The sequence below is a fragment of the Mchenga conophoros genome, linkage group LG10 (genome assembly GCF_057382185.1).
Source record: "Mchenga conophoros isolate Kocher_MC1m ecotype Shallow Benthic linkage group LG10, M_conophoros_male_GT1.1, whole genome shotgun sequence".
Taxonomy (NCBI): Eukaryota; Metazoa; Chordata; class Actinopteri; order Cichliformes; family Cichlidae; genus Mchenga; species Mchenga conophoros.
The window spans coordinates 19,350,810-19,364,939 of NC_140535.1; the positions used below are offsets into that span (position 1 = coordinate 19,350,810).

The following is a 14,130-nucleotide window of genomic DNA, read 5'->3' on the forward strand; positions in this document are numbered from 1 at the left end:
AGGAAAGTACCATCACATGGAGGAAGCCAATGATTTTTTTTCCAGTATGATGATGATCCTAAACACACTGCCAATGCAGTAAAAAAAAAAACATATCTGGGTAAAAAATACTTCTCAAGAAGCCCAAAGAACTATTTCTCAAGACTACTAACAGAAATTACAAAAGAATTTCAAGCATAAAGGTTTTCACACCAAAAATTAGACTTTCAAGCTCATTATAATAGCACAGACTTCTCAAGTACTGTGTTTTCAGGCATATTTGCAGATAATTCAATTAATCACTGCATCTAGTTTCCATTTTCCCAGCAAAATATGACTAAATGAAGGGTGGCTGAACATCATGGAACTTTAACATTTATTCTTTAGATGCATAAAATATAAAATAAAATAACTCCTTTAGCCTATTGCTAAACCCAAAGATTCAAATGGGTGGCAGTGACAGCAATCCTAAATGTATTCAGTCAATTAGATCCACATATTCGAGTCTGGCCTGACTCAAAGCCTGAAAGTGATATGCTTGGATAATGAACACAGCCCTCAGTGCTCACCAAGCTCCTCCTGTCTAATCAAATCTAGGTGTAGCCTTCTGACTCCTCACCTCTACTAAGCTGATGACAGCAGGATTGAGAATAACTGGCGGGCATATTTTGAATGAAAATGTCTCCAACAAGAGTGTGTGAAGCCATGACAACATCCAGAGAAGAATTAATAATCTATTACTTTTACGTGTTTGTGTGAAACCTCATGCAAAACCACTGTTGAGGAGTACTTGTGGTGAGGGCTAGTTCTTTTAGGTTCAGCAGCTAACAAGATGGTGTATCGGTCAGGATACAGGAAGGAGGACAACAGGCTTCCACTTTGCTGGATTGTCACCGCCAGCTGTTTTATTGCCACCTAGATGCTCAGTGTTGCCAGCAGTCTGTAGTAACAAACAAGTTGCCATGAGTATATAAATATATACAGCAACAGCTTCACTAAGATACATATAAAGGATTAAATGAAATAAACCAACACATCTATCTGAATATACACATAACAGGACATATATAATTTGAACTACGCCAATCTTACATCTCTTGCTCCAAACACAGAAAAGGACACAATTAAACACAGTGAGAATGTCATACATAGCCGAAGCATCCACTCTAACTGTAAACAAAGGTGCCTACGTCATTTCCTACGACTCCACCCCACACAATATTGCAGAACATAGACATAAAATCCTAGAGCCTTTTATACACCCACTGTTGGTGAAACAACTGTTCACGAGCTTGTTTCTGTCAGAACTGCAGCATTTGTAATTAAAAACACATTGATCCGCAGCATTTCAAGACTTTCTATATAATTACATTTACCAGCAAGTTGGTGTCTAGTGAAGATGATGAATTAAACAGAGGTGTGAGTTTAAATTAATTTTATTTTAGTCAGAGGGGATATTTATCTTGTATTGATTTCTATGTAAACTATCTTTCTCACATTGCTGTTTATATAGTAATGAAAATGCAAAACACTGAATCTGTGGCAAATCGATCTCCTTAAATACGCGAGTAAAGTTGTCAAAGTATTTTTTTTTAAGCTGTACGGTAATCGTTTCCTTTGTATTGACCCTCAGTGAAGCTTAATCCCAATCATTAATGATAATAGTACAATCACTTTCGATGTGTATAAAGGCTGAAAATTCGGATGCAAAACGGTCATCGCAGACCCAGAGTGTTCTTAAATCTCAAAGGGAAAATGAAACAGGTCACACAAACGCTAGACTTTCGTTCTGACTTTTCAGTCAATTTACAAACGCAGGGAAACGACATCAGCACCGTGCGTAAACTGTTGCGCTTACCGATTCTGAGGACTTGCGTGGAGCTCAGAAAGAGCTGAGCCGCGAAAAGAAAATAGCCAAAAAGTCTCTTTCTTTCTTCCATTATTCTCCCTCTCGTTCTCGAAGTCACGGCAAATGTCGAGACCATGACAGACAGAAGCAGCTTCTAAACGAGCCCGGGCACACCTGACGCGCCATGCCAGCGCGCAACCCAAGTTTTATTCCCAATTTGATGATCCCACTCTGCATCACTCCATCGCGCAGAAGAAACCAAAGACGACGACAACAATTTCCACGTGTCCAACTTTCACATGCAAAGTCAAATCAAGTCACGTCTTCTTAACATAGCTGGCTGCGGTGGGCTACAGCAAACGCGTCCACGAGAGTCCGTGCGCCTCCGAGGATGCAGATGCCAGAGGGGAGTGAGGGCGCACGAGTCGGGCCAAGCGAGCTTAAATTCAATTAGCTTCCGGTGAGCATTTTCAGAATAGAACTCAAACCTGCCTCGTCGTGGAGGTTTTGCAAAAATACGTAGTAGGCAATGGATGGAGTTTCTTTCTTTCTTTCTTTCTTTCTTTCTTTCTTTCTTTTTGCTTGTTTTAAAAATCTGCATTGCCCCAAAGTGTGTAGACGATAGTTATGAACGTTCGAATAAAGATTTTGACATTTATTACCGTATTTCAATCAACTATTTGGAATCACACTGAATCATGTTTTTTTTTTCCTAATGGTAATCAGAAATAATTTTGTCAAACTTTCAAAGCTTTTACTCTGAAGGTACTCGCGGTCTGATTCAGCTCGTTTTTGCTAGTTTGGCTGCAGTCGCTTTGGATTAAGGAGCATGGTAGATGGATTGGCAGCGGTTCTCCCCACCGGTCCTGATGAGAGGAGAATAATCTTCAGGTTACAGGGCAGAGGCCAGATTATCTCTCACTTCAGGCAAAAACGAGGTTTGTATCTGATTGGATCACTGGATGCCTTCCCATTCAGTCCCATGACTCTCACAAGGCAGCAAAAATAACGAATTGTTGTGTAATGCGCTTTAACATCCCTGAAAGAGAATTGGCTCAATCATAATGACTTCCGGTGGAGAATCATTTTTATTACCTTCTGGAGGAAACTCATCTGTCCACTACTTGACTGAAAGCTCCATGGGGTTTGCCAACTCTGCGCTACTGCTTAATATTGTGACATTTAAAAACGGGCAAAGGCACCAACAACCTGGCATCTCACAATCTTGCAAGTCTCAAGCAAAAACCCATCACATCAGAAATGACATTTGTTTATCAGGATGTTTGCGAGCTCTTTAAAATCTGGGAGCCAAGTGATCTAAGACAACCAGCTAGCTCAACCTGGAGCCCTGACAAACAGCCTATAGACAAACTTAATTAACTCGGAAAATGACCAGCCTGCGTCTCCAGAAATAGGCCTCGGGCAATGGTCCTGGACAAAAAATAAAGGGGGGGAGGGGCACCTCGTCTGATATGAATACCGAGCAGAGTCGTCTCCTTGTAAAGTTTTTTTCTGTGCCACACATGTAGAATACCTGACACTCCAGCAGAAGCAAGGGTAAATGTATCCTTGTATCCACAACAAGGATACATTTTAAACAGAATTGGTGTGTACAGCTTCTTTGTGGGGAAAATTAATTACGACAGATAATGCGACAATAAATTGTGGTTGTTGGCTGCAGAAAATGAGTTCCTTTGAAAATGAAGAAATGGAACATTCACACCAAACTACATTTAGAAAAAGATTTATTTTTACATTTAAAAAAAATCAAAAATGCTCCACAGTTTTAAACGTACAAAAGGGATGGGGTCGGGGGTCAAAGGGAATCATTTGCTTCCAAGGACAAGTGATTGTACCTCAGTCTCAAGACCGTACTGACCATTCTGAGCCAGCTGGCTAAAATCTAAGAAACCAGCTTCATCATTAAAAAGACAGAATTAAGAAGAGAGTATATCATTTCCATCCATGTTCCCTTCATTCTGAAACGTAGCTGCTTACACATCCCCCCGACACACACACACAAACAGTTGGGTATTAAGTGCTTGTTCAATACATCCATTAAGGTGCGCATGACTATGTTGAGCACAGCAATCAGCAGGTTGTTATTGTTGTGACGACAAAGTGAAACAGCACAGCCTGGTGGACAGGAGTAGTAACGCAGAAGTGGAAATATATATAGAAAATGCCACACGACAAAAGTCAACGCAACAGATGAAAGCTGAGGATGACGTCTGAATCCATTAGAGCAGTTGTGGGCAAATAATTTTCCTCAAGGGGCCACATGAGAAGCTGGAACTATTGATTAATACTGAGCAGAATGGATTTGATCAGTATTCAATTTGTGACCCCTGACGGGAGGTGAATCGCCCAGTCCTGTATTTGAGTGAAGCTGGTCAACTGCATGACTGCCCCCACACCCCCTTTAAATTATAGTACAGTCACTAACACGGTCCTTTCAAACACAAGAGACAATTCAAGTAAACAGGACTATAGAAATTACTCTGGTATTTATCACAGACATGACGACGACATGGCCTCAGTGGCAAAAAAAAGAAGAGTCCAGAATAATAATGGACTTGATGAAATCAATTAGTTACCAAAATAAAAAGACATTTTATTTGAGAAACACAATTAAAGACTCATCATTCACACAAAGGGAAAAATAGAAGCTTGTTTCTGGCAGCAAACACACAAAAGGTAGTTTGTAACACTGGGCATCTGTATGCGATGTAAACATTGAAAAATTACAGTATTTTTTTGAAGGCAGTAATTAAATAAAGAACAAGGTAAGGATATGAGAGGGGACAGTGATATTTTTATACAGCTATACAAGTCAACAGCACTCTATTGTTCTCCTGATTATACACTGTTGTGTAGCTGATATTAAGTTAAATTTTATTTTTTTTTACAAAGCACAATAAAGCTAGTTAGATGTCACCGTCCTCTATGCAGCAGTCGTTAAGCCAAAAGCCCCTGAAGAAAAAAAACGGAAAAAAAAGTAACACACAGCCCTTGAGTGTTCGAATACAAACGTCAGAAAAATATAAACACCCACATTCCTGTGTTGAAAAATAGACTTTTTGGCCTGAAGGTCACAGTTCAGTGGTGATGTCTCCTCTGTAAAATGTGTGCGTGGTGCAGTAGCTGCCTTTACTTTCTGTGTCTGTGCACACATGCACTTACTGTTTGTTTATCCACATGAAGACACGCTTGCTCATTGACTCGCGTGCACATCCAGTGCTGTGTTCCTCATATGTTTACCTGCACTTCCTTGTTACTTTTTCCCCCCCTCTGGGTGCTTCAGTACTTCAGGATTGTCAGAACACGGGAGGATGTGGGTGAGGTGGAAGGAGAGGGTTGTGCAGAGATACAGGCAGGATTTGTTGAGGTTCCCCAAATTCTACACTTTTAAAGCTTTTATCTGTCCTCACACCTTTTCTTTGACTCCTACATTATCCTACATAATCTTCATCATCTATCAGAAGACGTCACTGTTGGCAAAGTCGTCCCGCCGCACCCAGATGACATCGTGGTCCTGGTTTGTGGCCCCCTCCACAGCACACTGCTTCAAGGAAGCGACCTTTAAAGTTGAGGTTGCACTGCTCGGGAGAGAAGCACCGCAGGAAGTAATGGAGTCTACCAAGCTGGAGTCATCCCCATGCTTTGTTCGATCAGCGTCCTCCTCCTGCGTGATCTCACACTCTGCTCCTCCATTCAGGCTGATGTCTTTGCCCTGTAGGTTCAGTCCTTTCATCTGCTCCTCCAGGTTGTCCAGTTTCGTCGACATGGCTCGGACAGACGTGCAGTACTCATCGTCGTCGCTCAAAATGTCCGTCTCCTTCACCTGCCCGACATCGGTGCCCTCACACTGATTTTCATAGCAGCCCAGGTTGAACTGCTCTTCCACCCAGCGGTCCGTGTCCTCTCCCTGAGGTTTGCAAGGCTGAAGTTGATCAGACAAGTCGGATTTGGAGCAAGGGCGGGAAGAACGAGACGAGGGGTCTTCATGAGTGCTGTTGTTGTTGTCTCCGTGGAAAACCAAGTCGGTATCGATGGTGATGCGGTTCCTCACCAACCGCCTGCGAGCTAGCGTTCGAGATGGAGCTGAGGCTAAACAGAGAAAGACAGGAAGGCGTCACCAGTCAAGGTCATTACTCTCAACCCAAACTAAACTGAGAAGATTTTAGTTAACTGAAATAAACATCAAATTAGACTTTTCCTGTCTTTCCTAATTAATGCCAAAATATGATGCATTTATAATAAAAAGTAATATACAGAACTATAATCAATCTGTTACTGCCTAAGCATGTTTGTCTGCATTGCTATTGAAACAGAACATATATTCAAACTCTGTCACCTGCTCTGTTCATGGTGGGCCGCACCCCTTTAAGGGCAGAAAGACGCTTGCCCCCAAATGGGACATACTGCTGGCTGGGGGGAAGACACTCTGTCTTAAGCAGCTGCCGTCGTTGCTTCTCCCTAAGGATGGAGTGAACTGCTTTCAGGAAGTCCTTCTTACTCTCTGGAGAACTGCAGATCAGACAAGAAAACATGAAAGACCATGAAAATATTGTAAGAGAGAGGTAGCTTCAGTTTGATGGGGTTCTAACTCCCCCCCACAAATCTTCATTTTTGTAACTGCTGGGGGTCTGCTAACTGTTTCATGCTCTTATTTTAAAACCAGAGCGCCTAAACTTTGGAACGCTCTTCCTCAGCCTATCAGGTCAGCTGAATCAGTGCCTAGTTTTGAAAGACTACTAAAAATAATTTCTATAGGTTCTCTTTTCTTCAATCTTTTGCCAATTATCTGTGGCCTTTTGTGTGTATGCAGGAAAAAATGACCATGACTTTGTGAAACATGTATAAATATGTACATTTAATTTAAAAAAATGTTTTTTTAAAGTGCTATACAAATAACCTTATTATTCGTGTTCATACGTTTTGAATCTGTATGTGCAGTTTTACCTGAAGCACAACTGGAAGCTTCTCTCTGGTCTTCCTTCAGATTCAGACCTCGTGTGGACAATTTCACAGTCCGCCGTGGCCTCTGAGTCTGAGAAAGGCCCAGAAGAGAAAAGATGTGAAATACATTTGCAGAAGTATTCAGTTAATTTCCATCATCAATTTCTTTTCCCTTAACAACAGGCCATTAGGCAGATAAACAGCCTTGTTTGGGCTGAATCGCCGGAGGGTGATTTAAAGTTCACTTAGGACACAGAGAAGATGTGAGAAAGAAGGCATGCAGATCTACTAATGAATATTTATCTGTTGTGTCTACAAAAGGTTATTTATTTTCTGCAGGAGAGGAAAGCAGCATCACTGACAGGCCTCCAAAGCATCTTAAGCGTCTGTCACAAAATGCTGATTTATAACCGCGGTTATTTTGGGGAACAGGGTAACATGCAAATGATCTTTTCAATGATCTTGGCATAAAAACTAAAAAAAGAGCAATTTTGCCTTGGATAGTCTGGTAATGGCTTTAGGCACTTTAAGGTTAGGCTAATTAATGCATTAAACAAGTCATAGCCTCTAACACATAGAAAATCCAAAATCCTTTCATGATTTTTTCTCGTTTCTTCATGAAAACACTTTTATTAATGTAAATTTTGAGCTTATCGCTACTCTTCCTAAAAAAAAAAAAATAATAAAAAAAATGTTGATATGTTGTTGTCCAACACATTCATACATTATAGACTAATGGTCAAATAATACATTTTTATTGCACAGGTCTTCTATTTGAAGATATGCTATAACTAAATCCATGTGTTTCTGGTGTAATTAGTCCATTCATGTTTATGTAAAACTCCAAATCAGTCCTCAAAATGCTAACAGTACCTACGGGAAAATATTAAAAATTGCTGCATGTTAGTATATTTAAATATACTCACTTGGGAGGGTTCGGACTTGCAGAGAATCGGTTGCAATCATGTGACGGAAGCGGATGGGATCTTTTTCATCGCCCCCAGACCCGCGATGAGATGCACCCTGAAAGATAGAGACTGGTCAGATATTTAATGCATAACCGCTGCAGTGCATCAACATGACAGCAGAGAGCATCAGAGTGCAGGGAGAGAGAGGGTTCATTGAACAGACACAAGTATCTACTATACTGTACTATGGGGAGCGTGCACACACGCAGTTACTGCAGCTGCCAATAACTGCCCTCACACAACCATGAAACATTAGCTTAATTATTTCTGTCCCGCATGCAATGTAAAAAGAGAACACGTTAAAAGCACTTCAGAGGATGTGCACCCTCCATCACTGTGTCTTAAAATGCAATTAAAATTAAAAGTCCAAAAAAGGTACTTACAATTTTTTTCCTGTGCTTAGAGCAGTCCTTGTAGACAAATACAACTGCTGTTTTGAACACTGCATGCGGGCAGAGAGAGAGAGGGGGAGAAAAGAAGTGAGAGAATTGATTAACAGGGTCTGCATTCGTTCTTTGCGCAACAAGCAACTTCTACTCACTGTCGCCTTGCCCAAGAAAGCACATATAATAAGCAGATGTAATATTTATTGTCAAAAGTGTCTCAGCTGAGTGCATTTTAAAACACATCCCAGGCACTTCTGAGTAGGTGTGTGAGAACTGCATATCACACCATTAATAATCACTTCACCCAAAAAGTGAAAAACAATGTAAAGATCCCAGTTTGCATGACTGGGTCCATTTGCCCATTAACTGAAATAGCACCGAGCAGTACCAAAGCCTGACAGTAAAGCCTCACACGAAACAGTAAAGTATTCATAAATGCAGAGCAAGTGCTCTTTCATAAAAATGTAACTGCATGTAGCTCCTCTGATAAGTTTAGAAATGTTCATGATGAACAAGAATGTCATGGCAACACTGGTTTATTTTCTGGGATGATATTTTTACATCTTTGACATAAAAAAAGGTGCAAAAGTTGTGGTTTATTACATACATGACAGGTTCTGCTTGGTCACATATTTGAAACAACTTGTTTTGGCAGCATCAATAGTTTCCTGGGAAATACCCAACTTTCACAGACAGACCACATATTTGCCATCATTTGTGGAGACCGTTCTAAAATGTTTATCCTAGCCCCGTTCATCCATCAGTGCAGGTGTTCATTGAGTTGAATGCATCACCTTTATCTCTCCAACATACCTCCAGTCTCTTTATCTCATCTGACCTCAAATTTATACTGGGTTCAGTGCAGTTAGCTGCAAACTCAGGTTCCTCTTAAGGATCCTGACCATCAGAACCAAGTTCTTCTGCGCTGAGGGTTGTAGATTATTCCGAGAGATATTCTTGAGTTGTGTTAATCTTCAGTCATATCTACACTGAGTTTCTGAGACTTTCCCGTTGCACTGTGTGCCAATTGAGCCAATGAGAGTTGTCAAATTAACTCTTTGAGGGTTGCGATAGAGAAGCTACTAGCTGTGAACTGTGAGGACTAAAGGGGCGTTAAGAACAAGGACATTAAGTAAAGTTAAGTAGCTTTCAGCACCACTGAATTAATAATCTAAGTTTACGTCATTTCAATTTAAAACAGGACGGCACATTACTTAGCATTAGTACTTGGGTCCATTATGTAAATGTGACAGCAATTTTTCACCTGTGCATAAAGATGCAAACTGTATATTGACCTTTTTTGATTATTCATAAAGAAGAGCTGAGGCTGAAAATGAAACCTATGATAACTCAAAATGTAGACAGTTGATCAGTTTAGGTTTGTAATCACATTAAACATCAGTACAACAAATCCCCACTTTATGGAGACTCTGTTATATTGTAGGTATATCTCTGTGTTATGTAAGGAGGTATTCCCGGCAGCCTGAATTTCAGGTGGTATAATCTACATAAAACCGTACCAAAAGCAGCTAAATCCGGGTCCTTTTTGCTCTTGGCCAAAGAGGTTTGAGGGTTTATCCATGCCACTGTAGAATGTAGTAAAAGATCCCCCATCGAGAGGTCAGCCACCTGTGATGCATAAAGTAAAAAAAAACAACATGTTAACAAAAAAAGCAAATAAGTCACAGGATCATTCACTGGGCTTAAGGCTGATACATTAATGTGTTCTACCTCTTTTTTATCAGCAGTCTGCTCGTTGATCAGCTGGTCAAAAACAGCGCTGTACTCCTCATGAAGCTTTTGCATCTCATTGATGTGACTTGCAACTTTGTTCATGGCCTTAATTGCAACTACATGGGGCAAATATTTATAGTTAAAACCCCAAATCATTGATTCACCAACACCATATCCTGAATATACAAAGTTCTATGTAGCAGGCAAGTAGATGATGATGTACCATTTCACCACAGTTTTAAATGCTCAATGAAAAAAAGGATACTTACCATCCAGGTGGTAGTGTTCCTCACTGTCCGGGTCAGTGAGAGAATAGAGCTCCCTTAGCAGAAGTGGATACTTCAGCACTCTTTGGATTGGTTTGATCAGGTAAGACTCGAGAGTGGATGAATGTTGCTGTCTGGGATTTTTCTCAGCCAGGAAGGCCTTGAATTCTGGATCGGTCTTTGCTGGAGGAGCGGAAATTTAAACACCGATTTATTTTGTGTAAGGCACAAGGTAACGCAAAGACTTGCTTTTAAAAATAGTAAGGGGTGACTGCATGCTTGGCATGAGGCAAGAATCTGTTAATGTTTTTACCTTTAGCGAGGACCTTTGGGACTTTGGTGTGACTGGCGCAGAAGGCGCTGTAAATCTTAAAGCGATCAGCATAATACAGGAATGACCCACCCAACGAGAACAGCACCTTCTGCAAAAACAGACGAGCATAACATACAATCATAAGATTATATGATCGCATTTAAATGATGGCAACGCACATTATGTGGAAATTCCAATTTTGAGAAGCTGCTAAATAAGAAAGAGTCAACTTTTTCTTTTTTTTTTTGACTAACATAAGCTCTTTATTATGCGTTATACAAACAGCAGTACCAAGGGGGAGTGTTCCCTAAATGAGACAAAATAATTAGAGGATTTGAAGCCAAATGAAGCAGTTGGGTCTAAAATCAACATTCATTCACCTTAAATTGCTCCACCCTTTCCAGCCTCTCCTGGTCTGGCATCAGCCTGATTCCATCTTCCAGCGTGCGTAGGAACTCCACCTGGAATTCCACCATCTCTCCGAGGTTACCAAACAAAACGTCCAGCTGCAACACACATCACTGTCAGCACTACTTTCGAGCAAAAATCGTGTATAGGTTATGGTATCTAAGCAGTTTATTTCAATTCTTGGATAATAAATATCAAGTGAAGAGTACCTCATCCTGAGTCAGGAAGCTCTTTTCCTGCAAAGGTTTCAAGTAGCGCTCTATTAGGCAGTTCAGATCCTGAATGAGACAGATATAAACAAGATCAGCCTGTCATCAGATGCTCGAGGAGGAATGAGGCATGTCTTGTGTCTGTTGATTTGAAGGCTATTTAATGAATCATTTGCAAAGATTTTAAAGAATGGATAGAAGTCAACCGCTTGCGGGTTTCAACATAACTCACACTGACACAAAAGTATTTCAGCGACGATGACACAGGAACACACTTGGCAAAACATTTGTGAGTCTGAGACCGTAGCTGCATTCTTGCGGCACGCTCAAAGAACACTTCAGAGACCCTGTACTCACTTTGACATAAGTCTTCTCCGTCTCCACCAATTCATTGATGACCTTGCGCAGTTTGTCAGCGTGGGAGAGCTGTTTCTGTGTGGCCGCGGCTGCTGTGGGTGGTAAAACCGACACAGGGCTCGGAGAAAGGGATGACGAAGACGATGAGGAGGACGACGACATCGGGCACTCGGGGGGATTGATGTCATGAAGGCCGCGGCAGAAAACAGTGACCTGCTCTGTGCTCTGCTCAGAAAGAAAAGGAAGCAGAGCATGCAGAATTTTTAAGGGACCGCTTTAAAAACCACTCACAAAAATTAATAAAATAACTAAATGACTATAATATGTAGGTTTATTTTGAGACGTACGCATTCATCATTAACAAGACATTAAACGCATTCCTACAGTCTGCTATGTATCAAAGACACCAAACATGAAGTCTAAGGAGCTTGGAAAGAAAAGAGTCTGGACTTTTTTAATTTGCTTGAAGACGCCTCACCTCTCATCCGAGAAGCTTCTTCAGTTCTAGGGTCAAATGAGGGTCCTCTTTTGAGGAAGAGAAAGAAGCCATCTATGTCCTCTGTGAACGACCATCTTTGAACAGAGGCGGTGGCTTGCGACACGAACTGTCTGCCATCCAGTTCTGAGATCCCTTCCCAGACGCCTTAACGCCCACTCACATCCTGGGCCATCTGACCTCAGGAAATGATAGGGTGTGGTTAGGTTTCACAATGAGCCCACCCGAAACCTTGGCTGATTGTGACCCACACCCATTTTGACACCTTGGCTCGTGCGATTAGGTAGAGGATCATTAGGGGGGTCCATTGTCCCTCTTGGGGGGATACTCCCACAGGGTTTAAAACTGGGACTCTCTACCATTTGACCCTAGAACTGAAGAAGCTTCTCGGATGAGAGGTGAAACGTCTTCAAACAACTTAAAGAAGTCCAGAAGCTTTTCTTTCCAAGCTCCTTAGACTACAATGGCCTGGATGACTGAGAACCTTCACAGACATACCAAACATGAAGAAACCTGCTAGATTCAGATTGTTAGCAGACCTAATAAGGGACTTGTCGCCTCCTGCTCCTTTTCTGCAACTATAAAACCAGCATTCTCTGATATTACTCTTAGAACTTGTTCAGTAATGACCAGAAACACATGTCACACATCATCCATAACATTACACACTGGAACCAAACACTGAGAAGAATATATTATGAACATGAACACAACAGAGCGCTGCATATTGAAAAATGGACAAAGTGAAAAAGCAGCAGCATCCAAACCAACAGGCTGAGTGTGTTTTTAAAAAAAATCTAATGTTCTACAAGTAATACAGCAGCATGTCTCCCTGCTGCACCAATGGTTATGAGTCTTTCCAGCATCTGCCAATACTTTCTACAACAGACTTCCTGTAGGTAAAGAGGTGTCTCTGAATTCAAACCCAGAGTTCAATAGTTTTCTTTGCAAGCCCAGGCAGGCTGTCACAAGGACTGAGTTCTTCTGAGAAATCTAGAAAAAAATAGATGTACATGTGCATATTATAGATTCTCTTTCTAACACCAACTATAAGAGAGCTCAACTCTAAAAATCTCATTAATTACCAGTCCTCCTGTCCAGAGATGACACTGAACCTTTATTGTTTATTTCCAGTGTACATGTTAATCATTTATAAAGCAACCTTTAAAGAAAGGCAAAAGAATGTAATCGAGAAGAAAACTACAGGTAATTTAAACTCTAAGGGACAAACAAAGACACTAAAACCATCACAAAGTAAAACTACAAACTGAGTCGTGTCAAGCTGATTGATGATGCAAGTTTAAATCTGTATTATCTGTAGGCAGCACAAAACAGGTTTGATCCTATTTCAATCGCCATTTACTTAAACGGGATGCCACCAGTGTTACTCACGGAAGCACTTTTGAGAACATATGTTACAAAACTATCATTTTTATGGGTTCAGTGAAAGTGTTTACTTATTGTAATCTCTGATATGGCAGTGCACCTCACTGTGTGCTGCTGATAGCTGATTTACATAAACTGGTCAGCTGGGGAAGTAGCTTGTCTTTACTGATTCAATGCCTTGTCTCCTGCTGGACTGCAGCAATGACAAACATAATTTTCCATTGTGGTATTCAAACCAGTTTTGCAAGTTTGCTATACACACACACACACACACACACTTGTTTGCACAGCAGAATTGGGCAAACAAAGATTATCGACAGTCCTCCTATCACTAACTAACTACAGTCACAATAATAAACACTTACCACAAAATGAACTAAAAGTCTGAATACAAGTAAAATGACACAGGTAACTGAATTTTGTGTAGCATCCAAATAATTTACATTGCTTACAAAGGTAATAACCGCATTAAAAAACATATCCACAATAAAGACCCTTTAAACTCCCCAAACTGACCTTACACATCGCCGAGAACAAGTTTTATCAGACATTAAATCTTGTTCACCGAAAACAGAATACTAAGGACCGGAAAAGCATGCAAGGATGAATGTGCTGCGATCTGTGCAGTGAGAATTCCTTCGTGTTTCTAAACACAACAAGCCGAGCAATGACACTGCCATTTTTGGCCCTAAAAGCGAGGTCTCGCCCTTGACTGCCGAGTGGCAGATGGGGCAGTGGCAGAGACAGATGACAAGAGATGGGGAACGAGGAAGGAGAAGAAGAATGGCAACATGATGCCGCACCATGACCAATAACT

At 41.0% G+C, this 14,130-nt stretch overlaps 2 protein-coding genes across 7 annotated transcripts in view; both read right to left on the minus strand.

Annotated features, from left to right (window-relative positions):
* Positions 1-2,819, minus strand: part of grik1a (glutamate receptor, ionotropic, kainate 1a) — a 39,245-nt gene extending 36,426 nt beyond the window's left edge. For 2 of the 4 annotated variants that reach the window (XM_085289131.1, XM_085289135.1), the window contains exon 1: positions 1,838-2,818. In XM_085289131.1, coding sequence (XP_085145257.1) covers positions 1,838-1,964 — 127 coding nt within the window. In that variant the 5' untranslated portion in view covers positions 1,965-2,818. Of the gene's footprint in view, positions 1-1,837 lie in introns of all 4 variants that reach the window. The other 2 variants (XM_085289134.1, XM_085289133.1) reach the window with 2 other exon arrangements.
* Positions 2,820-3,555: 736 nt separating this feature from the next.
* The window catches only part of LOC146565771 (rho guanine nucleotide exchange factor TIAM1-like), a 50,659-nt gene continuing 40,084 nt past the window's right edge, over positions 3,556-14,130 (minus strand). For all 3 annotated transcript variants that reach the window (XM_085289137.1, XM_085289138.1, XM_085289136.1), the window contains exons 18-29: positions 11,432-11,656; positions 11,075-11,143; positions 10,838-10,963; positions 10,458-10,566; positions 10,148-10,327; positions 9,876-9,994; positions 9,665-9,773; positions 8,142-8,200; positions 7,717-7,813; positions 6,794-6,881; positions 6,186-6,358; positions 3,556-5,938 (exon numbers count right to left, since the gene is read on the minus strand). In XM_085289137.1, coding sequence (XP_085145263.1) covers positions 5,307-5,938; positions 6,186-6,358; positions 6,794-6,881; positions 7,717-7,813; positions 8,142-8,200; positions 9,665-9,773; positions 9,876-9,994; positions 10,148-10,327; positions 10,458-10,566; positions 10,838-10,963; positions 11,075-11,143; positions 11,432-11,656 — 1,986 coding nt within the window. In that variant the 3' untranslated portion in view covers positions 3,556-5,306. The remainder of the gene's footprint in view (positions 5,939-6,185; positions 6,359-6,793; positions 6,882-7,716; positions 7,814-8,141; positions 8,201-9,664; positions 9,774-9,875; positions 9,995-10,147; positions 10,328-10,457; positions 10,567-10,837; positions 10,964-11,074; positions 11,144-11,431; positions 11,657-14,130) is intronic.